At 41.2% G+C, this 25,948-nt stretch overlaps 1 protein-coding gene across 1 annotated transcript; it reads right to left on the bottom strand.

Moving 5' to 3' along the window:
- Positions 1–455: 455 nt before the first annotated feature.
- LOC124867610 (CD82 antigen-like) lies at positions 456–25,640 on the bottom strand. The gene is made up of 9 exons (XM_047364145.1): positions 25,487–25,640; positions 14,261–14,333; positions 12,114–12,186; positions 7,300–7,421; positions 6,457–6,531; positions 5,414–5,512; positions 4,880–5,053; positions 4,710–4,793; positions 456–1,328 (listed from the first exon to the last, which is right to left on the bottom strand). The coding sequence occupies exons 2-9, from the start codon at positions 14,321–14,323 to the stop codon at positions 1,245–1,247; spliced, it is 774 nt and encodes a 257-aa protein (XP_047220101.1). The 5' UTR covers positions 14,324–14,333; positions 25,487–25,640; the 3' UTR covers positions 456–1,244.
- Between the last annotated feature and the right edge of the window lie 308 nt (positions 25,641–25,948).

The raw sequence follows: 25,948 nt of genomic DNA, 5'->3' as shown, positions 1-25,948 counted from the left end.
CTGGCCTCCATGCTCCCCTGATCCAACAGAACATCATGTTTAGGTCCATCCGATGCCACCAGGTTGTACCTCAGACTGTCCAAGAGCTCAATGATGCTCTGGTCAGGATCTGGGAGGAGAAACCCCAGGACACCATCCATCATCTCATAAGGAGCATAAATAATGAAGCGTCCCGTTGTTCCTGACATTTCATGTCAGCATAGATATCCAGCAGGATTTATTTCCCAGTTGAGATCTGATGTTTTCAAAGTGTTCCTTTAGTTTTTACCAGAGGTGTTTGGACTTTTGGGAACCAATGTATAACCTTCTCTGCTTGGTGATGGAGGCCTAAATCTTAGACCAGATTCAGCTCTTCCATCGGGCGGGATAACGAGAAGCTCCAGGAGGAACTTTTTACACCGTCCAAATCAGAAAGACGCTTAAACCAACAATACAATAAACCCAACGGCCCAAAATGTGACTTCATTCAGTTTATTGACAAATAACAGAATAAATCATGTGAGTACATATTAACAACTCCAGAACGCTCAGCTTCACCTCATTAATTACTAGAAAGTTATTTCAATATTTTTAATTCAGAAATTATTTTAAAATTCAACTTTAAAAGATACAGCGTGGCTCAAAGGTTTACGACGCTTCTCTCCCCAAAAATATTCATTTCTGTGTCAGTTTTACACTAAAACACAAAGAATCAGAGTTAAACTGCCTGTAAAGCTCAAATATAGTGGTGTGTTTGCTGGAAACCAGTAGCTTTAGTAAAACAGAACCCAGACAGTGAGCAGAACATTACAGATGAAGACAAACCCTAGCAAAAATATCAAATTCACACTAATAAAAACTAAAATAATATACAAAGTACTGAAACATTTCACATGTCACAACACTGGTCTATAAAAACAGAAAGGGCAAAAAGCGCTGACCCACTTCTCCACCTTCACTGAAACCGGGACTAAAGTCAGGTTCTAAAGGGAAACTGAAAGAACGCAGTAACATGAAGACATGATTTGGACTGGAAGGAGATGCTTGCTTTTTATTTTACAAACTAATTCGTCTAATTGTAGTTTCACTCTCCGCATTGTTCTGATCCAAAGCTCAAAACTACAAACGTTTCTAAAGTGCTTGAAGGAAACTGGACAACAATAAAACCCCTCAGAAGGAAAATCCCATAAAACAAAAAAAAAATACTCATTATTTAACATATGGACAGAATTTGACCAAATACTCTCTCTGGGTCATTCCTCAGTTTAATGATTGTACTTTGGCACTTCTGTGTAATCCTCCATTTGAATGTTTCTACACAGGCAGATGGACAGAATCATCCCCAGCAGCTGCAAAACACAAAATAAACTCAGATTAAAACACAAATGGGTGAATATTTTTCCATCTGACAGGATTTCTGTGCCACCTTCATTAAAAAATCTCCTCTAAACATGGCCTGGTGTTCCTCAGGGACAGGTATTAGTGGCTTTCTCTTTTTCTCTGCTGCATTCAGTAAAGCATAGAAACACTTTTAACTCCAAAGTGTGACTTTGATGATACAAAACTACACACATTTAGATTAGAAGCTAGACATCTGCATCACATTTTTCACAACTTGCACAACATCAGAACAGTGGGCTGCACGGTGTTGCAGTAAGAAGGTCCTGGGTTCGACTCCTGGCCAGGGGTCTTTCTGCATGGAGCTTGCATGTTCTCCCTGTGCATCCAGGTACTCCCACTTCCTCCCACAGTCCAAAAACATGACTGTTTGGTTTCTCTAAATTGCCCTTAGGTGTGAGTGGTTGTTTGTCCTGTATGTCTCTGTGCTGCCCTGTGAAAGACCTGTCCAGGGTGTACCCCGCCTCTAGCCTGTTGGAGATAGGCACCAACTTCCCAGTGACCCACTATGGAGCAAGTAGTAGAACATGAGTGACTGATGACTGACATCAGAACATGGCCTGGTGTTCCTCAGGGAACCTGTCTCAGTCCAATACTCTTTAGCATTAGCAGTGTGGAGGGAGGGGTGTAAATGCTGTTCTGTTCTGTTTTCACCTAGAGCGGCACTGTGGGGGAAGAGGTTAAGGTTAACAAAGAGGTTCAGGGTTTAAATCCTGACTGCTTTCTGTGTGGATTTAGGATGTTCTCCCAGTTAATGTGTGGCTCTTCTCCAGGTAGTCCGGCTTCTTCCCACAGTCCAAAAGCATGTTGGAGATTATGAATCACCCCTAGGTGTGAGTTTATATGGTCTGAAACCTGGACATCACTGCTGACACTTGGACGACTGTAAAACCTGCATAATTACCTGAGAACATCCTGGTCCCAATTTAAAACCCTTCCCTTAAATCTGCTAAAATCTGTGATGATGGAAAAAAGTGTGAAATAAATCTGCATGCAGTTCAGGGTTTGGACAGACCTGGTTCCTTCTGCTGGGAACGGGAAAAGAGCTGCTGAATGTTTTACTGTCAAATATATAAATATCTGTTTTTACTTATAAATCATCTATTCATTTATTTTATTGATTGGTGTTGAAAACTAAAAACTTTCTAGACTCTGATTTCTAGATATTTCCATCAGATCTTCTTGATGTTTTATTTATCTGTAAGCTTCACACACCATGAAACAACAATGAGAAGCTAAAAAACAAAACATTTACGTTTACTTTTGACAGAAAAAATGATTTTCCAGTAAACCAGCTTTCAGCTACAGTCGGCTCTGGTTTGTTCTAACAGACCCGTTCCTGAGTTGACCTGAGAAGATTTTAAGCTCAAAATGAAGTTGCTAATCATACCTAAATGCAGTGTTTCCCTATTTGTTGCCATTTAGAACAATGCAGATAAATTCCTGGTGGTTTAAAAAGTTAGGGAAGCATTTTTGAACACAGCTTTCCAAAAATGAGGCTCCCACTCCCATATGATGCTAAACCTATCAGGAAAAAGCCCAGCTTGGGTCTCTGAGCAGAAACACCATGTTTGAGCTACACACCAGGCTGTGTGTGTCATTATTACAAATTTTAAAAGAAATTATCTTAAATATTGTTTTATTTATCTGCCTGAATCCCAGCACACTGATGTTTCCATGCAATCTGCTGTACAGGTCCTTCTCAAAATATTAGCATATTGTGATAAAGTTCATTATTTTCCATAATGTCATGATGAAAATTTAACATTCATATATTTTAGATTCATTGCACACTAACTGAAATATTTCAGGTCTTTTATTGTCTTAATACAGATGATTTTGGCATACAGCTCATAAAAACCCAAAATTACTATCTCACAAAATTAGCATATCATTAAAAGGGTCTCTAAACGAGCTATGAACCTAATCATCTGAATCAACGAGTTAACTCTAAACACCTGCAAAAGATTCCTGAGGCCTTTAAAACTCCCAGCCTGGTTCATCACTCAAAACCCCAATCATGGGTAAGACTGCCGACCTGACTGCTGTCCAGGAGGCCACTATTGACACCCTCAAGCAAGAGGGTAAGACACAGAAAGACATTTCTGAACAAATAGGCTGTTCCCAGAGTGCTGTATCAAGGCACCTCAGTGGGAAGTCTGTGGGAAGGAAAAAGTGTGGCAGAAAACGCTGCACAACGAGAAGAGGTGACCGGACCCTGAGGAAGATTGTGGAGAAGGGCCGATTCCAGACCTTGGGGGACCTGCGGAAGCAGTGGACTGAGTCTGGAGTAGAAACATCCAGAGCCACCGTGCACAGGCGTGTGCAGGAAATGGGCTACAGGCGCCGCATTCCCCAGACCTGGGCTACAGAGAAGCAGCACTGGACTGTTGCTCAGTGGTCCAAAGTACTTTTTTCAGATGAAAGCAAATTCTGCATGTCATTCGGAAATCAAGGTGCCAGAGTCTGGAGGAAGACTGGGGAGAAGGAAATGCCAAAATGCCAGAAGTCCAGTGTCAAGTACCCACAGTCAGTGATGGTCTGGGGTACCGTGTCAGCTGCTGGTGTTGGTCCACTGTGTTTTATCAAGGGCAGGGTCAATGCAGCTAGCTATCAGGAGATTTTGGAGCACTTCATGCTTCCATCTGCTGAAAAGCTTTATGGAGATGAAGATTTCATTTTTCAGCACGACCTGGCACCTGCTCACAGTGCCAAAACCACTGGTAAATGGTTTACTGACCATGGTATCACTGTGCTCAATTGGCCTGCCAACTCTCCTGACCTGAACCCCATAGAGAATCTGTGGGATATTGTGAAGAGAACGTTGAGAGACTCAAGACCCAACACTCTGGATGAGCTAAAGGCCGCTATCGAAGCATCCTGGGCCTCCATAAGACCTCAGCAGTGCCACAGGCTGATTGCCTCCATGCCACGCCGCATTGAAGCAGTCATTTCTGCAAAAGGATTCCCGACCAAGTATTGAGTGCATAACTGTACATGATTATTTGAAGGTTGACGTTTTTTGTATTAAAAACACTTTTCTTTTATTGGTCGGATGAAATATGCTAATTTTGTGAGATAGGAATTTTGGGTTTTCATGAGCTGTATGCCAAAATCATCCGTATTAAGACAATAAAAGACCTGAAATATTTCAGTTAGTGTGCAATGAATCTAAAATATATGAATGTTAAATTTTCATCATGACATTATGGAAAATAATGAACTTTATCACAATATGCTAATATTTTGAGAAAGACCTGTAAATCTAGAACTTAAACATGTTCTCTGTGGTTCTCGTGGCCTTTTTTAGATGAAGGAACCATCCAGCGTACCTCAATAAAAGCCACTCCGAGGCAGATTCCCAGGACCACCCCCAGGTTGGTGATGAGCCAGCTCTCCACGCTCTCTGAACATCCCTAAACCAGAACACAGGCAGGCGAATCAGTGAGGAATTCAGCCGGAAGACGGCACACAGGTTAGACAACCAGAAGACGTTCTTTACCGCATTATAAACGGGCCAGTTGGACGTCTTAGACTCGCAGAACCCGCTGTTGGACAGGTTCTCCTCAGAGAGGGAGACGTTCTGGCAGGAGCAGGGGAACAGCAGCTCGGAGCTGTTCCTGATCACCATGTTGGAGTTCCAGTCCAGTTGGTGGTTCCAGCCGCAGCATTCCATCTGCAGGGAGGCCAGTACAGTTTCAGGAAGGTCAAAGGTCATCCACAGATTTCACAGGATCAGCTTCCATTTAAACCTGAGCTCTATATGCTGATCAACAACACTTCTCATATAGTGATTAAGTAATTAATGACCAATGTTCTGTAATATGTTAGAACACAAATGTAGTTTAAAAACAGCCAAGAAATAAACAACAGCTAAGAAAAATCCAGATTTTCTAGCATCTTTCCATCTCAATCCAGCAAAAAGAAATCAGAGCAGTCACTAATCATTTAAAACTGTTCTTCTCCCTGATCAGGTCCGTTTGGGGTTCTCTGAGAACGGCTCGAGCAGACCGAAGGTGTTTGGACATGAACTCACGGTCCTCTGGATGTAGTCCCAGGTCTGCTCCGTGTTGGAGTTGTTGCCAGGGTAACCATCCAGCACCTTGGCCACGATGTTGGACATCTCGTTGTTCAGCTAAAAGACGAGAGGAAGTTAGAAACCAAATCAGAAACGGACAAAAACCTGGAGATTCTTGTTCTGCCAGGTGTGCTCGGTCTGTGGTTCTCATGTTCTGCTGTAAATGATGTTGAACTGGTCAGATGATGTCCTGATTCCTACTGAATGAAGTAGGAACCAGTTCAGTTCAGTTTAACTAATGATAAAACAAACCAACTCAAAGGTTTGCAGGACTGAATCGATTTCCTTTTGAATTTATAGAAAATAGAAGAATTTATTTCTTCTTCTATAGAAGAAATAGATATTTTTTGGTATTTGTCATTTTATTTATGGCCTTGATATTACAGATTTTAATTTTATTTAATAATAGTTTTTTATGTTACTTTTAATTCTATTTGTAGTTATGGTTTTAGTTTCACATATTTTTTAAAAGATTTTATTTATGTTTTATTGATTTTTTTAATAATAGTAATACATTTTTTTTTTTTTACCTGTTCAAAGATTATGTTTCATTTGTGTTGTACTTTTATGGATATTATTAAAGGAATTCTGTAAACATTAATTCAATTCAGCTCAGTTTATTTATACAGGACCAATTCGTCTCAAAGTAACTATGAATACAAATATGGAAAATATTGTTGGAAGAAAGAAATGCTACTATACAACATAATAAATACTTAAAAAATTATTTTTAAACTTCACTTTGACAAACACTGCAGACATTAAAATAAATCTGTCATATTGAAATGCCTCCATTTGAACAGCAGGGGGAGCCAAAGCAGCAGCATCAGCAGCGGCTTTTCAGGAGAAACTTCTACCCGTCAGGTTGTGTCATGTGATCACCAACCAATCAGAGAGTTTACTGATCTAGTTACAAACTGTCGTGAAATCAACATTTACGGGGAGAGAAAGTGAAAACTTCTACGTGCTAACATAAATGAAGAGGAAGTGACATCACTCACCACTTCTTTCTGGAAGTAGATAAGGGCACCAGCGGCAATCTGGGCGATGAGGATCAGTAGGAGACAGGTGAAGTACTGAAGAAGAGGAGGAAGAAGACTGTTAAACATCTGCCCACATCGGTTACTTTAAGGGTCCAGAATCCTGGTTCAGGAAAAACTAAAAGTGATCTAAATGGATTCAGACAAAAAGCAGTGCAGCCCAAAACGTTTAAAGGGACTCAAAAAAGTCCACAGAGTTTCTAAGCAGCATCGTGGCAGAAGATTCTCCATCAGCAGATAAAGTGTTAAGGTGCCCGGGTTGGGTTTAAAGGTTCCACCAAACATTCAGAACGGGCCATCCCAGAACCTGTCAGAGATTCTGCCTGACAGATCATCACATCTATATTATCTTTATATTAACATTCACAGAGATTCAGAAGAACCTGGAGAACATGGAGAAGCACCACAGCTCAGCACAACTCAGCACAGCCAGGTTCCTTCCTTAGAGAAACACTGGATAGTTTTAGGAAATAAAACTGAACTCTATGCATTTATTCAGAGTTTAATATGGAGTCAAAATATAGAAAGTTAAAATATTGAAACGTATAAATGTGGATTAATAAAACTGATTATGAGCCTGAAAATTGTTAAACGATTTATTCAAAGCTTGAAAGAAATGATTAGTGTGGAGGTTTAGGTCCAACTGGGTTTCAGAACTTTCTTCAAGTCAAAGTTTCATGCTTGTCCAGACTGACGGTTAAACCTAATCCAGACGTCTCCTCAAAGCAAAGGAAACCTGATCCAAATGATTTCTTCACACCTCCACCATCATCATGATGTGGGAATGATGGGAATCCGACTCACCAGGCCCAGCAGACACCGGATCTCATAAATGGCTCCCAGGCAGCCAACGAAGCCCATGAGCATGGAGAAAGCTCCAACTCCAATCAGGATGTAGCAACCCACCTTCAGAGACGTGGAGTTATCTGTGGAGAAACAACAGCAGAGATATTAGGAACAACACACAGATGGATGACCTGGAACAAACCTCTGAGACACGATGACAAAACCTCCCTTAGACAGGACTACTTCAGAAGAGATCCAGAGGTTCAGCTCACCTTCTAATAAAACCTTAGGGATTTTTTTCCTGCTTGCTGTTTGTGTTTTCAATCATTTCTGAATCCTTAAATTCCATCCATTTGTTTCTTTCACGTCTCCAGGGTCGGGTTTTGGAGGTAAAAGGATCAGCAGAGAAAGGGACGTTCAGCTAAGAAACCAACTACCTCCTGAAAGCCAACAAACAGACAAATGGTTTGACCTCAGCAGTGACCCCAAGCTGGAAGAATTTGGCTCTGTTAGAAACCTTTATTTGGTCTCTAAATGAAAGGTCATTGTCACAAACAAATCCCACATTTCTTAAACATTTGTTTTTGAACCGTTTTTCCAAGCTCAGTATCACTTCTGTTAGAGTAGTTTTGGTGAACGACGTCAGAGATTTTTTTGAAAGTATCTTCAGGTTTTGGCCTAGTCAAAGCCATCCAGAGACAGTTCAGCAGAGCCTTCAAACGAGCAGTTTTTTGTTTTGACATTTACAGAAAAGGTTACATTTGGGAACCATCTGTTTCCAAAAGCAAAACAACAAATATGAAATCTGACAAAGAAATCACGCTCTGAGAGCTCCATATGATCAAATCTTGGACGTAGCACGTGCCACAGGATGGACAAAGCCTGACAAGTTGCTGCAGCAGAACCACATCAGAACATTTTTTATGCGTTTTGAGCCCAATATTTAATTTCTTCCAAGACCTGAGGAGAATCAACAGCCACAGGTTGGAATTTAGGTTTCTCTTTTATTACATAACATCATGAGTCACACTGTTCCTACGGCCTAAACTAGAGATGCAATAAGAAATTAGCTGGTCACTGGAAACCAGCAATCCTCAGCTTGATCGGATCTGACTGGTTGATAAAGTGGAAAACCCAAACGAACCACGCTAGGAGCTAGGTGACTGCAGGAAGAAGACTATCTGATGTTTGAAATAACAAGAGGAAGGACAGAGATGGTAGGTTGAAAAGGAAACTGCATTTTTTATGATATACAAAAAGATTTCTGAGGTTCATTCTGGCTCCAAGAGAGAGCAACACTGTCAGCAGATAATAGGAAGGCTGAACAGGGTCTTCTGTCTGGCATGGAATATGCTGATTTGGAAATATTTATAGCCTTTTGGAAATCTCAGTGGAAAAGTAAAGACATACATACTTCCAGAGACTGATGTTTTAGTAATGTTAGCTGTGCTAATCGCTAATCTAAAATGCTAAACATGGTTTAAAATTTCAGTTTCACTATCAGCCATTGTTTTACAACATTAACAAAGCTCTTTCTAACAGTTCTACTCTTTCACACGGCTGCTAATATAAATAATTAGCACCTGTTCACAGCAGAAAAAGTGTTTTCAGTTCGGTTGTTAAAACCGTCATTTATTGTAGTTTTCAGGAAATGGGAACTGAATTCAGCTAAAATCATCAACGTTGCAAAAAATCGACAAAGTATGATCATTACATCCTTTTTAAACTCTTTTTAGTAAGATGACAAATAGAGGAAGCAAAGCTTTCTGTGGTTAAATGTATTGTAGAGTGGTGCTGCCCCTCCCCTACCTGTTGCTTTTAGTTATCAGTCACATGACTGTGGAGAGGGAAGATCCAAGAGAAAGACAAATTGAACCATTAAGAAATATTTTCCAATCTTAAGAGACTCCCAGAGTAGCACCATCTATCCTATAGAAAGTACCAATGTCTTGATGAAAAGGTTTTTAAAAGAGTTAAAATATTAACCAGTAAATGAAGCAGATAACCTGGTTAATTAACCAGCTAATGTCAACTAGTCAGCCTCCTAAAGAAAAAACTGTTATTCTGCACAATAAGCACGTTTCCTTTATTACTCTGTTTCTTCCACCACTGTGTGCTGCTTCAAAATGTCTATATGGCTTAAAACCTGCTGACTCTGCCGTTTCTTCTTTAATCTGAATTAGGATTTTAAACCTGATCTTCAAAGTAACTGAAACTGATTTAAAATCAGTGTTTCAGACACGCCTACTTTAGGTCAAACAGAACAGCACGCCGTCGGAAGAAAAGGTTTAAAAAGCATCAAGGAATGTTTGACAATAATGGGCAAGAGATGATGTAGGAGCTAAAGTCAGGTTCAGTTTTGCTGTTTCTGACTCGGCGCCATCTTTGTTCAGTCTGATTTCACTCCTGACATGATGCACCAGTGGCTCACCGATTCACTGTGGACGTCACTGACCCCAGAACTGGTTCACTGCATAAAATTTTCCATTGAATATCAATACGTGTTATTTATATGCAGGCAACAAAGCTGAACAGCCCAGTGTACTGAGGCGCCCTGCTCTGTGCCGTCTGCATCATATGACCGCATCCCTGAGGTCGACCCCCGGCATCCAGCCCGCGGTGATGCAGAGTAGGCCGAGTGTGTGTAGTGATGAGTAAGGCGGTGAGCGCACTGGTCTGATGTGATGCATGCTGATGCTGGACGGAGCAGAAAGGGCCCAGTGTGTGACGGAGGACACCTGCTGAGCGGACAAATGTCCTCAGTGACGCTGGCTGCTCTGTTCCCTCTCCGTTACACTCGCTCAGTGTTCATCTCGAATTCTGCATCAAGTCATCTCAAAGCCTTTATGTCCGAATGACACTGCTCGTTTCTTTCTCCTCATCCTGACCACAGATCGGCTGTGATCAACTCTGTGTTCAACACAAACAGTGTCATAGCCCAGTCATTTCAAATAAATACTCAGCTATTTGAAAATCTCATTTTTAAATATAAAAACCTTGGATCAGGGCATGTTGCATTAATTCTGGATATCTTTTAGCCTACTTCATGTTGTCACACAGGTTCTATTTAAAGTATTTCTTTATTGTACATGTCAGTAGTAGTCAGGCCAGGTTGTGCCTTGTGAAGCTAAACTAAAAATGTGTTTAATCCCAGTTAATTAATGACTGAACAAGGAGGAAAATTACTTTTTAATGTTTTACTTAATCATGAATGTAAAATGCTTTTTCACAGCTTTGGGTAAATTTTAAACTATTTTCAATATAATCTCATCTGTGAGATTCTCTGATTTCACAGAGGAAGAAATCTAATTGGCTAATCCCACTCTCCCTTTATCTAATTGGCTACATGATATTATACAACCAATGTTGTGTAAAAAATCTGCTTCTGATTGGCTGCAAAGTGCAGCAGAAAAAAATTACAAGATGTATGCAGAAATACTCAGATGATTCTGCAGTCGTGGGGTGGATCAGAGATGGACAAGAAGCTGAGTACAGGAAGGTGGTGGACCACTTTGTGGCATGGTGTGGAAACAATCATCTCATTTTGAACGTGACTAAAACAAAGGAGATGATTGTAGATTTTAAGAGAAACAGGAATAAGTCAAAAACTATTTCTATCATGGGAGAAGAAGTGGAGGTGGTGGAGGAGTATAAATACCTCGGTGTTCACCTGGACAACAGACTAGAGTGGAGATGCAACTGTGAAGCCATCTACAAGAAGGGACAGAGCAGACTGTACTTCTTGAGGAAGCTTAGGTCCTTTGGTGTTTGCAGCAAGATGCTGCATATCTTCTATAAGTCTGTTGTGGAAAGTCTGAATCTCTTCTACCATCATCTGCTGGGGAAGCAGCATCAGAACCAGGGACTTAAAAAAGCTCAACAAGCTGATAAAAAAGGCTGGTTCTGTTCTGGGGACTCCTCTGGAACCTCTGGAGATCATTGTGGAAAGTCAGATTCTTCATAAAATGAAGATTATGGAGAACTCTGAGCATCCTCTTCATCAGACTGTCCTACAACAACAGAGTGTCTTCAGTCAGAGGTTTCTTCAGATCTGCTGTAAGACGGAGCGCTACAGGAGATCCTTCCTGCCCACAGCCATCAGCATCTACAACGGCTCTTTGAAGAAACCTTCATAATATGAGCTACAACATTTAATTTCCCTTTGGGATTAATAAAGTATTTTTGGATTGAATTGAATTGTATCAAGCTAATGTCAGCTAACTGTTAGCTGAAACATGCTAACATTAGCTTTTGTAAAGGAATCCGAAAAGGGATCTATTCATCTCTTCAAGCGCAGTTTACAGTCCCTGGAAAAATTAAGGATCCATCTTCAGATAAAATACATTTAATTGGGTCATGTGACATATTTGATCCAGTGAAGTGAGTTGAGTTGTGGGCATTAAAGTCATTTAAAGTGACAGATAATCAACACAACTCTGTCAGAAAGCATTTTACTTTCAAATATACATTTATTAATTGACCATGTGAGTAATCTGTTAGGCATGTATGTACCATGGCAGTACTAACGACATGCATCCACAGTTCCAACAATCAGTACAGATTTCTAAAAAGTCCAATTTATGTGACTCGGTTCTACTTGTTTCCTGTTCTCTGGATCTAGAATAAATAAAACTAAAATATTGTCTTGTTGTATTTGTGGTTCAGTGAAACTGAATTCCAGACATTGCCTCTACCCAACGTAGACAAAGAAAGCTGGTTTGACTGGGCTCAGGACATGAAAAGCCTTTTCACAGCTGGAATTTATCACTGAACACAGATCCGTGTTCGGTTTAAGCCCAGTTCCTCACACTGACTGAACACCTGATACTTACTGAGGACCACGATGAAGCTCTGCTTGTCCAGGAGGAGCCAGAGTCCGAAGCCCATGATGACGACCCCAAACAGCTGGGAAACAGACGTCACAAACAATCATCATGCTTGGTTCAGAAAATATACTGGATCAGCTCAGCAGGGTGGAAGAAAACCAGGCCTTTGTTAGTTGGAGCTAATAAACATTTACAACAACAGAAACAGAACATAATAAATGATTTAAAAGATAAACAAATCCATAACATCATCTTAAAAACATTCTTTTAAAAACTACAACACAGTTTACATTTAAACAAATTGAGCAGGAAAAATTAGAAGCCGCATCAAGCTAATGTCAGCTAACTGTTAGCTGAAGCATGCTAAAATTAGCTAATGAAAAGGAATCCAACAAGTAAAATTTTATTTATTTAAACATGAGAAGTAGTACAAATTTAAGAATAAAAGTGAAATAGTAGAAAAACGTCATGTTTGGCAACTGTTAGCATGTTAGAGCTAGCCAAACATGCACTAGCCAAACTAAGCTAGTATTGCTGCTCTATGCTGTTTAAACTTCTCAGCTTTTATAACCCGCATAAGGAGGTGACTTGTTTTCCATGTCTGCAATTTATAATTAACGTTTGGTTTGTCAGTTGTGCGAGTTGTAAAAATACAATTTTATCTGCTTGGTTTTATTTAGTTTTCTTAAATTCCTATCGAGTTCCCCAAAATTAGAATTAGAATTGACATTAATTTAGTAATTAAACAAACAAATTATATTGTAAAATAATTTAAAGGTAACAATATGGGAATTTCAAGTTGCATTTTTCAAATTTGATTGATAAAGTAACATGTCGGTTTTTTTAAACTGATATTCTTTTAAAGAAATAAAAACTGTTTTAACATAGAGAACTTTTAAAAATTGAACTGTTTTCTGTCTGATCCTAAGACAAGTGAGATGAGGCTTTACTGAACTGATGTTTCATGTTAAACATGTTTTTATTTTTGTTTAATTATAGTAATAATGTAACCATGATATTTTGGCTGAAGTTTATTTTACCTCCAGAATCTCGTAGCGGTCTGTACCTAAATCAGATCAGATGAAGGTGAATCTAACTGGACTCTAGCAGTTTAACATCCTGATGGAAACCCCATCAGATGTGGAGGGGTGAACAACAGGAAGAAAAACCAGAGCTTAAAATTGTAATTCTGAATAAAATCAGCCTTAACTTTCTAGTTTCTTTCAAGTACTTTTTCTACTCTTGATGGCAACAGTATAAATAATAAAGCTAAATTAGAGCTCAGATGGTATTTTTCATATACATTTCAGTACAAAAATAGTAACATTGAGTCACTACAAAACATTTTATTTTCCTACTAAAAACTTCATAAAACTATCATAAAACCCAGCGATCTCTGATCAGGATGTTTCCAGATCCCAACAACACCCTGGTGGAGATGATGGTCGTGTCACTGCTCTCACACGTCATCAGACGTGTCCCTCAGAACAAACCGAGCTCTTTCCTCTGAAGCTACGTTGAAGGAACACAAAGACACATGGTGTCTGGGTGTCCTGTGGGCTGTTGAGGAGCTCTTAGCCTCAGATTTCCTGTTCACAGATGGTCACTAAACCACAAGCATTTTTCTGCACTACAATTAAGACAAACGCACAGAGTGGCAACAAACAACTGGCATAAACCTCATCCAAGCTGGAATCTGACTGTGATCTCAGTTCAAGTTGTTTTTCTCTAAAATAGCCACATGTTCTGGTTCTGAATCCAAGAGCATGGCTCACCAACACTTCTGCTGACATTTCCTACTGAAAAATAGACTGGGGCCAGAAACAGAACATCTGTGTTTTACCGAGATGAAATCACTGGAAGGTGTTGAAGGGTATTAGAGTTAAGGGGGTAAATCCACACTAGTTAGATTTGTACTTGTAAAAATGTTGGAAACCGTTATTTTCCATCCGTGTCACAATGATGCGCTATTTTGTGCAGGTATCTCACTTAAAAACACGGAACACAATGAAGTAAATTTTTAAACAGGTAGGAAAACTTCTGTAAGGTTCTGTAACCTTTAGGTTAACGTTTAAATAGTAGCAGTTAAAGAAGTAATATGTCACTATATTTATTCCTCCTGATGTTCAGAGTCAGACAGCAGAGATACTTACAAAGAAGATGATGTTGAAGAGGAAGAGGAAGTACTTGCTCATGCTCAGGCAGCCTTTCCCCATCGTGCTTTATCTGCAAACAGGAGAGAAAACAGAGGTTTCTATGAGCAGAGGAACGGCATCTTCTCACAGAAGCAAACAGGCCGTGGCAGATTCTGTCAGAACATCAACCTTCTGTGGATAAGCTGAGCTTGATGATCATGATCAGGACTGGGGAGGAGGGTCAAACATACAGGATTACTCCCACAGATCCAGTACGACCTCAATCTGTGAGGAGGAGTCTGTCTTCAACCCGACCTGTGGTGTGTTTCACACCCAAATCTCCAAAGACTTGAGCAGAACTATTACAAACAAACCCAGATTAATGGGCCAACACATTTCTAATCATGCTTCTGCAGGAAAAACACCTGCATGTAATTTATTAAAGTGTGATCACGTTCCACCATGACCTCAGAAACCTGGATTTTTCTGAAGATGTTTTCCACCAGAACTGCAGGATGGTCTGTACCGACTGACAGACAGAGAAAAGTTCTTCAATCCTTTAACCCGACTCTAACTGGTGAAGGTAAAATGTGTTTTGGTAAAAGACTGGTTGGTAAAAGTCCAGAGACATTCAGAGAGCCTGATCCAGACCACGTTGAAGAATTATGGAAGGTCGGTGGACTTGGAAGAACATCAGAAAGGAACAAGGGATCTGATTCAAAATAACAGGATACCCTCACAGGTTGTGCAATGATTTAATATTTCCAAGCTGCATCCTTTAAACCTGGAGATTCCATGCTGGGTCCATGCTGAGGTTGGGAATGGTGAAAATAAACCTGGCAAAATTATAAACGTGGTGTTGAATGAATCTTCATGGTAGCAGAGGATGGTTACCAATTACAGAGTACCGCCGAAGCTTGTCGAGGCCAGGCCATACGAGTGCTGGCAAAATGAAGTTAGTATTTGGAAGCTTGTTACGGACTTAGATCCGAAAAAACAGGCTCTGGCAGTGGCGCTGGGGCTCGAAGGGAGAGCCAGAGAGACTGCTTTGAAAATATCCGTGGAAGATCTGAACAAAGATAACGGTATGAAACCTTGCTTACTAAATTGGACGCGGTATTCCTAAGAGAAGAAAAAGACCGCGCTTATGAAGCATACTCCTATTTTGACTCGATAACACCTTCCCTCCCAGAGGAAGTTAACAGGGGAGTTCTGAGGGACACCAAACTACCAGCATTTTCTGCCAAATCAATCAGAGCACAACATGCAGCAGAAACAGAACCGGAACAACTCCATGTGTGTGGAAGTCATTATAGGCTAAACAAATGTCCAAACTATCAGAATATTTAATATATATATCATATATAATATAAGTCAGTGAGAATAAATCAAATATTCCAAAGAAGATGGATGAGGGACACATTTCCATCCAGGAGAAGACACTGGCACCAAACCGCCAGGGATAAACTTTAGATTTATTAATGTTTGTCTCAAATCTGATTTCATCTTCATTACAGTATAAATACAAGTAGATAAAAGGATAACAACCAGATACTTCATCCACCGTATAAAACCTTTTTATTGTCACTGTCTGACGTTAAATCAGAACAAACTTTTCCTGTTTCAGCTCCATTAACAATAATCCTGTTTGCTAAAGGCTGCTGTTATTGAAAATGTCACTTAAATGATGCTATAATATATTTGAACAAAAACGTCAATGAATCTTTTAGAGAATAAAGACTGTTTTTTTTTTTTTAAATGAATGAAAGGAAAACATAAATGACAAGTTAAAAATCTGTCCAGCTTTATAAGCAAATCTTAAAAATGATCTGAAATATCTTTTAAACTTTGTAAAATCATCAGGTTATTTCTGTAGAAATGTGTTGAATGTCGCCTTGTTTTGGTTTAGAAGTCAGTGAAGAATGTAACCATTCAACTGAAAGGTTCCCATTAAAACCAGTGGCTTTTGTTTTCCAGGTTTGTTGTTGCTGGTGATTCATTCAGATCAATCCGTCTTTGCCGGCTGAAAACAAGCAGGCACCATTTACACATGTGAATGGCTCATAATTGTGGAAAATCCAACCTGACCTGAATGCATCACTAGCGATGTCCTTTACTGACCAATAAATCCATGGGAATCTGGGTGAAATATGGAGGTCCCTGCAGCCGACCCAGTTTCCCATCACTGTAAACTGTAAATGGGTTACTGTTACAGAATAGCCTGGGGGGGGCTCCAGGGATGGACGAGCAGTATTGTTCATCCATCCTCCGAAACCAGAGCAGAGAGCAGGTTCTGAACAGGCAAAGACTGAAACAGCGTCACAATCAACTTCTCCATCAAAGCTGTTAATAAATACAGACCATAATAATTAGCTTTGTTAGTGGAGTCACTGACTGCAGACGACCCAAGCTTACCAACACGACCAGCCTGAAATCTCAGAGGTTTCGATGACAAACTGGGCATAAAAAATACAGAAACCCATGAAACAACTTTCCATCAATGCTTCAGTCTGCAGCTGTTATAAAAATATGTAAAAGAAAGAAATATTGAGTTATTACATTTCTACACTTTGACAAGAACCGGTTTTGGGACCCAAGGGTGAAAAGTTGTAAATAAACTCAAAAAATAATCAGTTTCGAGATTAATTATTGATCAGGTAATGACTGTAAAAACCTCATTAGAAAGTGTTTTGTTGTTGGAAAAATTATAAAAATTATTTTGTGTTATAACATTGCATTTTTATTAAGAATTATTTTCTTTTATCTGTGATTGGGTCTGAAATTGAAAATATTTGATCCGCTGAAAGCGAAGAACCAAAATGGACCCATAAAAGTGTAACTTGATTATTTTAGCTCTTTAAGGGTTAAAAAGGAGGACGACTGGTGATTTGGTGCTGAAGGTTTGGGTCCTGGAGGAGAGACTCTTGTCTCTTGGCGCTAACTCAGTGTTTGCAACAAGAGGTACCGTCTGTAGGGCTAAAACTAGCAGTCAGCCGTTGGATCGGTACCGGGGCCAATAATACAGATGTTAAAGGTTTCCATTTAATCATGAAGAAAACTAAAAAATATCTGCAGTTATTTTGATTTTAATACTCAGATGTTTTTTTCCTCCTGTGAGAATCGATAATGAAGAGCAAAAAGTCTGCAGTCTAGACTCAGTGGAGTTCAGGTGTTTGCCTTTTCGTTGCCTGCAAGGCTCCCGAAGCCCTAAGTTCTGGTTCTGGTGGGTTGTAAACATGACAAAACTTTTATGGCATGAAAAAATGATAAAGGGGTCCTGAAACAAAGGCGACATTAAATATAGAAGCAGCATGGAGTGGATTTGTTCTGCAGCTGGGGAGAGAAAAGCAGAAGTGGTCCAAACTGCTGCTGGGAAAGCACGCAAGGTTGTGGTTAAATCATTAGTTGGCAGTTCTGGAATCTGACAGATGTTTAAAATAAAACCAGCAGAGACCTAAAAACAGCTGCAGTGCTAAAACCAGCCGATAATCAGAGGTTCTGTGTCACAGACTTGTAGTATGAGTTCTGACCCAGTTCACACAGGTGCTGGAACTGGGCTTTCTGTCAGCTCTGCTCTGAAGGCAGCAGATAATTTTACAGTCGGAAAACACTTAGCTAGACTGAACTTCACTGAGACGGGTCAGAACCAGAATGACACACATCAGCACACAGCAGGCATGAGCCCGTGAGATTACTTTGGATCCATCAAATTTCTTTTATTTGAAACAGAAAAGCAACTGATAATTAACACAACTGACTGATTATTACAGGTGGAATAAAGTCATTTCTAACAAGACAACGTGAACTCAGTCGTGTTCTGATTGACCAGAACATTCCACCTTTTTGTGGTTCTGCTCTTTGCAGAGCTGATATTAGTGGGTCAATCAGTCGTCAGATCACCTTTCCACAAGGTGATCGGCTCTGTCAACTAATATTGCCAAACAGCCGAATTTCTCTTTATTTCCATTAAAATGTATAGGAGGCAGCTGACTAGCAGTGCGCAGCTACAGGGTGTGGAGGGGGATTACAGCGCTATGCTACGCTCCATACAGCTGCAATTTTCTCTTACATCTCTTTAGACGGACTTTATAAACCCAACAACAGAATCATGGAGAACTTCAGTGGTTTTAAAAACAAGAACACAGACCTGGGTCGGTGACCGGCACCTGGCAGAGCCGAGCCAGGATCGGTTGATATCGTTCAGACACTTGTCTCCGAGTCGTCTCTGAGGGGACACTTGTCTCCAAGTCCTTAAGCAGTAGGTTTGTCAGGAGACTACAATAAACTAATTCTTATCTTTCTTGTGCCATTGTGTGCTTCTATTTGCCTGTGCATTTGTTGTTGATACAATTAAATGTTACTGCAGGGGAATAAAGAAAGGATCATTTTGTACTAAAATAAATTGTGTTAAAAAAAAAAACAAGGAGTAGACCAGAGCGTTGTGAGGTTCTGAACTCTGCACCTGAAAAGCCCATCTCGATGGGGGGCAGTTCAGACCAACAGAACCCAGTCATTGGGCCGTCCTTGTCCATAAAGCTAACATTTAATTCAATTCAGTTTATTTATATAGCGCCAATTCACAACACATGTTGTCTCAAGGAACTTCACATTTACTCAGATAGCGTTAGCTTATGTCGTCTGAGAGATTTATTACTTCACTATAGCAGAAACAGAAGCTTTAATGACCTTTTTAAGGTGCTTTTAATTATCAGTCATAGTGTTAGCTTGTAGCATTAGCTTGTAGTGTTAGCTTGTAGCATTAGCTTGTAGCATTAGCTTGTAGCGTTAGCGCAGATAGCATGTAACATCCTGCAGCATTTAATTTTTTTTCTGTCCATTTGCCTCATAGAGAGAGAGTATCGATTATATCAAAATATTGATTATTTTGGCAACCATACTGAGACAGTTTTCAATGAGGAGACTCATCTCCAAGTCTCTGAAGGAGACACACGTCTCCGAGGAGACGCTCGTCTCCGAGTCTCTGAAAGAGACTCTTTTATTGAGCAAACTAAAACAGTTTGATGCATCACCTTTCCCAAACAAATAAATAAATTAGCAGCTTCCTGAGATACTGGAGGAGGTTTGGTGGACAACACAGAGTTGAGTTATTAAAGAAGAAAAAATATTTGTTTTAAAGTAAAAAACCTGCAGAGAAACTTAATCTCTTTCTTCCCATTTCTGTCTCTTACTCCCAGCTGAACTTTACAGGCTGCTCTTTCCTTCTTGAAATGTTTTCACATGATCTCTAATGATCCAGCCAGCAGAACAAATGCTTCCCCAGATCTGCAGCAAGTCACTGAAACTCAGAGGAAACAAACTAAATCTGAAACTAATCTGACTTCAAACATTAGCTGCTCTGTGCTGCAGGTTCCTGCAAACCAAACACCATCACAGACGAGTCCGATCACCACTCCTTCATCTCAGAGCTCCTCCTGCTGCAGCTGCTGTGGTACCAGGCACCAACATCAGGCAGCTCAGCAGCTCCGAGTGACGCCACCCAGACTGAAGCAGCAGCAGAGATAACATCAGCTTTCATCTACACTCAGCCTGAAATGTCAACAATCTGACCCACTGTCATGCAGAACATCAAACTGAAAGTATCGTCCGATCAGTGATAACCTGTTTGCTCAAAAGCGTTCAGGTGAACTAAATGAACCAGCAGCTTTTGTTAATTTGTTCAGATCATGGATCAGCCACTAGTTTCCAGCAGATCTGATGGCTGCGACAGAAGGAAACCTCAGAAAGGAGCTAAAGATCCTGCAGAAAGTCCTCCTGAGCGTGTCACTGCAGCAGCACTGAACTCTGAACACAGCTGTTTGGCTGCGAGTGTGGGCTGATCCAGGCTGTTAATGACACTGTCCAATAAAACCAGAACCAGTGAAGGCTTTAGAATCGGAACTAAAACAGTTTCTTCATTCAGTGATTAACCACAATAAAACTGTGGTAATGAGAAGATCGGGCTGGTCAAGATGGGCCCCATGTGGTTCAGCCAGGACACCTCACACAAGTAATGATGAAGTTCTTCAGAACGAAAGCTGAAACATCAACGTTTAGTTTGCCCATGTGGAGATAAGTCAGTGATGTAGACGCTCACTGCGTACCTGTCCGCTAATGTTTCCTGTGCTGGAGACCAGTACAACAGTAGAAACATGTTTGGGTTTTTCCCACATCTCCATGGCTTTGTCCTGACTCTTTCTCCATTCATCTTCAAATATGAGCTGAGGATGTGAACGACAGAGAGGAAGACGTAAACTGTGTCAGAAGAAAAAAAACGAGCTGTAGCCTCGCTCTTCTTTAGCCGTGCTTGGGATCTTATTCTGGGTCGATTCTAAAGTTTTTCTCCAGGACTTATTGTCACCTGGAGAACGTCTGGAACATTTACAGCAGAAAGCGAGAGGAACAGTCAGCCAGAGCACTGACATTACGTCACCGACTGCTGCAGGGAAATGTCCAGCAGCAACAATCAGCTCTATTGTTTCCCTCAACAGCTCCCTGATATCTGCAGCCTGAGATGTAAATGTCACCACAACACAGCAGAGGGGAACCAAGAGGTGTTCTTCATGCAGCACTCCTTGTCCCTCACGTTGCCTCTTCCCAAACACACTGCTGGGAATTGTAGGGCTTCTTCCACCCACAAATAAAAGTTTTAACACCAATGAAGATGTGAATTCCACTACCTGACATTTTACCAGCAGAGAACAAACCTGTTGAGAAAACCACCTGAAGAACAATACATGAGGCAACCATGTCCACCCTGAGGCCAGCCCTAAGGTCCAACTCTGTGGGACACAAAAGCAGCTTTCAGGCCCAACTTTCTGCACCTCAACAAAAGAGGAAACCCGACACGCTGCTGCAGCCTCTCGGTTGTCTCCATGAAAAGCGTCCATTTCTCACCGCGAGGCGCTGACACCAGACACTCCGAGGTGAAACCTTTCAGGGAGAGTCGAGAGCAGCTCCACAAAACCAGGACCAAACAAAAACCCAGACAGTGGTTTACACCTGGTTCTGATCCGAACAAACAGTGATAACTGGGCAGAGCACAGTTGCATCGATTCATGGAGCTTAAGGAAAGTAAAACAGTACAGATATACTCCCACTCTATGTCCTAGAACCAAGGCATTAATAAGTACTTTGAGATGACATGTTCTGTGAATTGGCGCTAGATAAATAAACTGAACTGAGTTGAAAAGGGGTTAAATGTCCATTAAATGAAAGAAACTAAATGTTTTCCTTTCTCCTTGTGGAGACTGCTGAGAGTTGTTTTTATAATTCATTAGTTCTCCTTTATCAATGCCTTAAAACCACAGGAAGGCAAAACCAGTTTGATCAGAAAGGTATGGGCTGTGCTAGTCTCCATGGAGACACTGAAGTGAAAGGTGCTAACAAAGCGAGGAGCAGACTGAAAGCTCGGGTTCTGCTTCGGTGATGTTTGCTCCTCCGACACACAGGTGTGTTCACAGTTACTGCGTCTCCACCTCCTGAAACCCGGCGCCGCCTGATGTCATCATACTTTGGTTCCAACATCTGGCAGATAAAACCCGACAGTTTATCTGATCTACAGTCAGAGACCAGGCTTCCTGTTTCTGAAACCAGATCGATTCATAACGCAACCGAAGTTCAGACGCCACTTTGGGAACCCAATTCAAGCTGGTCCTGACACAGGTTCACACTGGTTCAGGGTATGGTTTCAGACTACTTTAGAGATAGGGTTAGGACCCTGTTTTAAAACGGTGTGAGACATGATTTCAAACTGGGTCAACAACTGGTTTCAGACTGGTTTGAAAAACAGTTTCGATCCAGTTTAAGACACCGTTTCACCGCAGTTTCAGTTTGGTTTGATATCTGACTTTATATTGTTTCAATTTACAGTTTTAGGCTTGTTTGAAAAAGCGCTTGAAGTTAGTTACAGACTCGGTTTCAGACTGTTTCACGACCCAGATTTGAAATGGTCTGAGAGCCAGATTCACAATGGTCCGAGATCCCGTTTTAAAATGATTTAAAAACTGTCCAGTTAAAAATCCAGTTTTAGACTTCCAGAGTTCTATACCTGGGATCTGGATTTTTAGGACATGGTTTTAGATTAGTTCCAGACCTGGTTTATAAATGCACCTTTATACTGGTTTGTAAGATGGTTTTAAAGATGTCTGAAACCTAGTTTTTGACTGATTTAAGATCCAATTTCAGAGACCTGGATTTTGATTGGGTTTGTAAATATTTGAGACTTGAGATCCAGTTTTGGAGCTGGAATTTGACTGAATTAAGACATGGTTTTATGCTGTTTGGGACTTGGATTTGACTGTTTCTGGACTTGGCTCTAGGCTGGTCTGGGTTCTGTGAGTTCTGGATAATCAGCATATTTACAGATCAGGTCTTGCAGAACCTCTGCACTAATGATGTATCTGGTTTCAACAGATTTCTGATGACTGATGATCATCTCATTATTAATTGTTGTGTGTTGGTGATTTTTTTGGACCTCCATCTTTAAAACAGGTCCAGTTATGACAGGAGACTGACATAAACACTGACATGAAACCCAAATGTTCTGAGTCCAAACCTGCTGTAAATTCATTACCAGCAGTTTGATGATTTTTTCTGATGGTTTGGACTCCAAGAACTTCTCCACTGGGCTCACCTCCAGTTGGACTTCACATTAACATGATGAAGAGGAGGGTTTCGGCCTCTCCTCTTTACTCAGAGGCAGACAGACGTGAAGAAGAAGTTCAGAGTTTGTCAAAGCCATGAATTCCCTGCAGGGACATTCCTACAAACAGGACGAGCAGGTTGTGAGCAGGGAGTGTTTCAGGACCAAACTCTGAGCGTGAATCAACAGGGACGTCGGTTGCAAACACATGACGAGTCCTCAGAGTGAAGACAAACCAGCGCTGGGGCTCCTGGAGGTGAAACCGTTCCAGCTTCACGTCAGACCTCCATCCAGAGGTTCACCTCCAGCAGCTGCTCTGCTCTGCAGCTGGAAATGTAATTAAGGTCAGAGCAGCTCAACATTAGGAGCAGAAAGAAGATGAGGGAGTTTTGGGGCTGAATTATTGAACGTCGTTGCCACCATGTAAATGCACTGACCCACTTTTCCATCAGAAATACCACCCACTTTAATAAAACCGGGCCGGGGGAACCGCTGAGGGCCCAGTCAGGGATTCGAAATGCCGCACTGGCTTCAGGTCACACACAAAACATTCATTAATCTGATCCGAGACATTTTTGTCTCCCAGTCCAGATTCTCTGATGTCACCATTTGTTGCTTGAGCTAAAACCAACGGAGGTTCTTCTCTTGGTTCTTTAAGATGTTTCACTTCATCTCCCAAGTTACCTCTGAAGCCAAACTGATTTCAGATGAGAGGTAAAACCTTCTCTGAGATCCAGAGAGGAAGTCCATCTGCTAAACACTCAGGACAACCTGACCTGAGCGACTGAGGATCCAAGCTGACCTTCTTCAGATGTTTCCACCAGAGAAGAAAAAAGACATCCAACAAGGACTTGAACATTTCTGATTGATCTGCTGAACCTTGTCATAGAGGAGAGCTGCAAACAGGAGAACAACAATGCAAAGTGGAGAAATTTTAGGATTCGCTTCGTGAAGCCGGGCCTTGTGGGACGGCAACGTTTCACTGAGCAGTTGTTTCATCCATTTGGGCCAAAAGACACTATGAAAGAACCTCAAAGAGAAAACATCTAATGCTAAATGAGGAGGATTATTTAAACTGCTCCTTGACCCAGACTCAGACTGGTTCCAGACCCAGTTGACAAAAAGATGTTTCAGGATGGTTTGGGACACAATTTCACATTGGTTCTGGAACACCTTTGAGCCCAGTTCAAGACCCAATGTCAGCCAGGCTCTAGACCCTCATTTAATATAACTATATAATTATTGATCAGGGAGACTTTCAGCTGACCCAATTAAATTCAAGCTTACAAGAACTTACTGAAATGAACGGCATCATTCGTTTCCATCTAGAATACAGTGTGTTAGTACACACAACATAAAACCCGCAACCTCTGGAATCAATCTTGGAGTACCACAAGGTTCGGTCTTAGAACCACTGTTATTAAACCTCCTGGACATAAATGATCTGCACAGCTGCCGATGATCTTTTTCTGAACAAGCACACCATAAAACTCAAGCTCTAGGACAGCACCATGACTTTCAGGAGTGATCTCTGGAAACGGTCCGAAGCTTCCCATCAGAACCTCACTGGATCCATAAAAAGACAAACACTGGCAAAGATAGGTTTAATCGCCCAGGTGTAAAATCTGACGAAACACACCATCGCTAACACTTTCTGAAGAAATTAGAACTATTAGAAGTTGGAGCACGTATCTGGTGAGGGTCCAACACATGAAAATGGAAGAAGAACAACAAATGGAGATAAGTTTCCTTCAGTGCTTTTCTCTGAGAGCCAACAGCTCCACATGGATGACCACACAAAGAAATGTTTGAATAAAGTCCCGACATGTTTCCTGTGAAGGTTCCCGATCATCTGCTGGAACCAAGTCCCCCATCACTGAGGTCAAGTCTACAGCAACACATTTAAACTGGTTTTAACTCAGATCAGCAGAGACCCCAGTAACAAACTGCTTTATGATCCTGAGTGGAGGTTTGAAGACCGAAGAGGACCCATCAGGGACTACTTTCTGTGGTGGAGGAATCTACATGTCTTACATAAAAATAAGTCCTAAAACGTGTTCCTGCTGTTTGGAAGCAAGTCTCTGAGATCATGAGGAACATCAGGATGTAAAACCTGAATGTATGCAGCTGAATTTATCATAAATCATCTACTTTCACAGTAAAATGTTCTGATTTAGAGTCAGAACCTCATGTTGGATCCTGTTGACACATAAAACCCACTCCTGCTCCAAACCTGAACAACCAGGGCATGAAACCAGGTATCATCTGGCTTCTGATCTTAATGATCTGAACTTTGAGCCTGGGACAAAGTCCACCTGATTGGACTCTGGCTTCAGTTTCAGTTTGAAGCGAACCGTCCTCAGATTACAGCAGGTTTCACCCTGATTCCTGCTGAACTTCATCAGTTTTCAGATGAAACTGATAGATTTCTGATCCCAGAGCTGCTCCTCCTCTACACCCAGAAAATGATCCGAACGGACCAGAACCGAACCTGATCACTGATCAATCTGAACCTGATCACCCGAGCAGCCACGCACGCCTTGTGTTCACCCACGGCAGACAGACAGAAACGGTCTGAGTCCACAGACCTGCGAGTCACTTACCTGTTGTTCTGCGTGGCGGTGCGGAGAGAAGCGGGTTCTGTGCGGGGCTCTGCGGTTCGGATTCCCTAAACTGCGGATCGAAGTGAGCAACAAGGCGACAGCAGCGTCTGTTGAGACTGAAGCAGAAGGCGGACTGGATGGCTGGGACCCCCCTCCCCGCCCTCCGGTGTGCTGCCACCGTGTGGCGCAGAGAGGAATTACCGGATTAAAGCAGCTTTCAATATTATCATTTCATATTTACTAAATGTTAATCGACTATGTTTAATGAGAAAGGTTTAATAATGTGTGACTTTTTAATTTTTAGGTTCAAAGAAGGGGAGGTACAAAGAGGTGGCCGCCAGGGGGCCAGGCCCTTACCAACTGAAGTCTCCCAATCAATTGGACTAAAATGTAGAAACTATTAAGATTTCAGTACAGTCAGTCAGTCATTTTCTACCACTTATTCCATAGTGGGTCGCAGGG

This window comes from Girardinichthys multiradiatus, chromosome 4 (genome assembly GCF_021462225.1).
Source record: "Girardinichthys multiradiatus isolate DD_20200921_A chromosome 4, DD_fGirMul_XY1, whole genome shotgun sequence".
NCBI classification, from domain to species: domain Eukaryota; kingdom Metazoa; phylum Chordata; class Actinopteri; order Cyprinodontiformes; family Goodeidae; genus Girardinichthys; species Girardinichthys multiradiatus.
The sequence above is the reverse complement of the archived record's forward strand: the minus strand, read 5'-3'. Positions and strand labels throughout refer to the sequence as shown.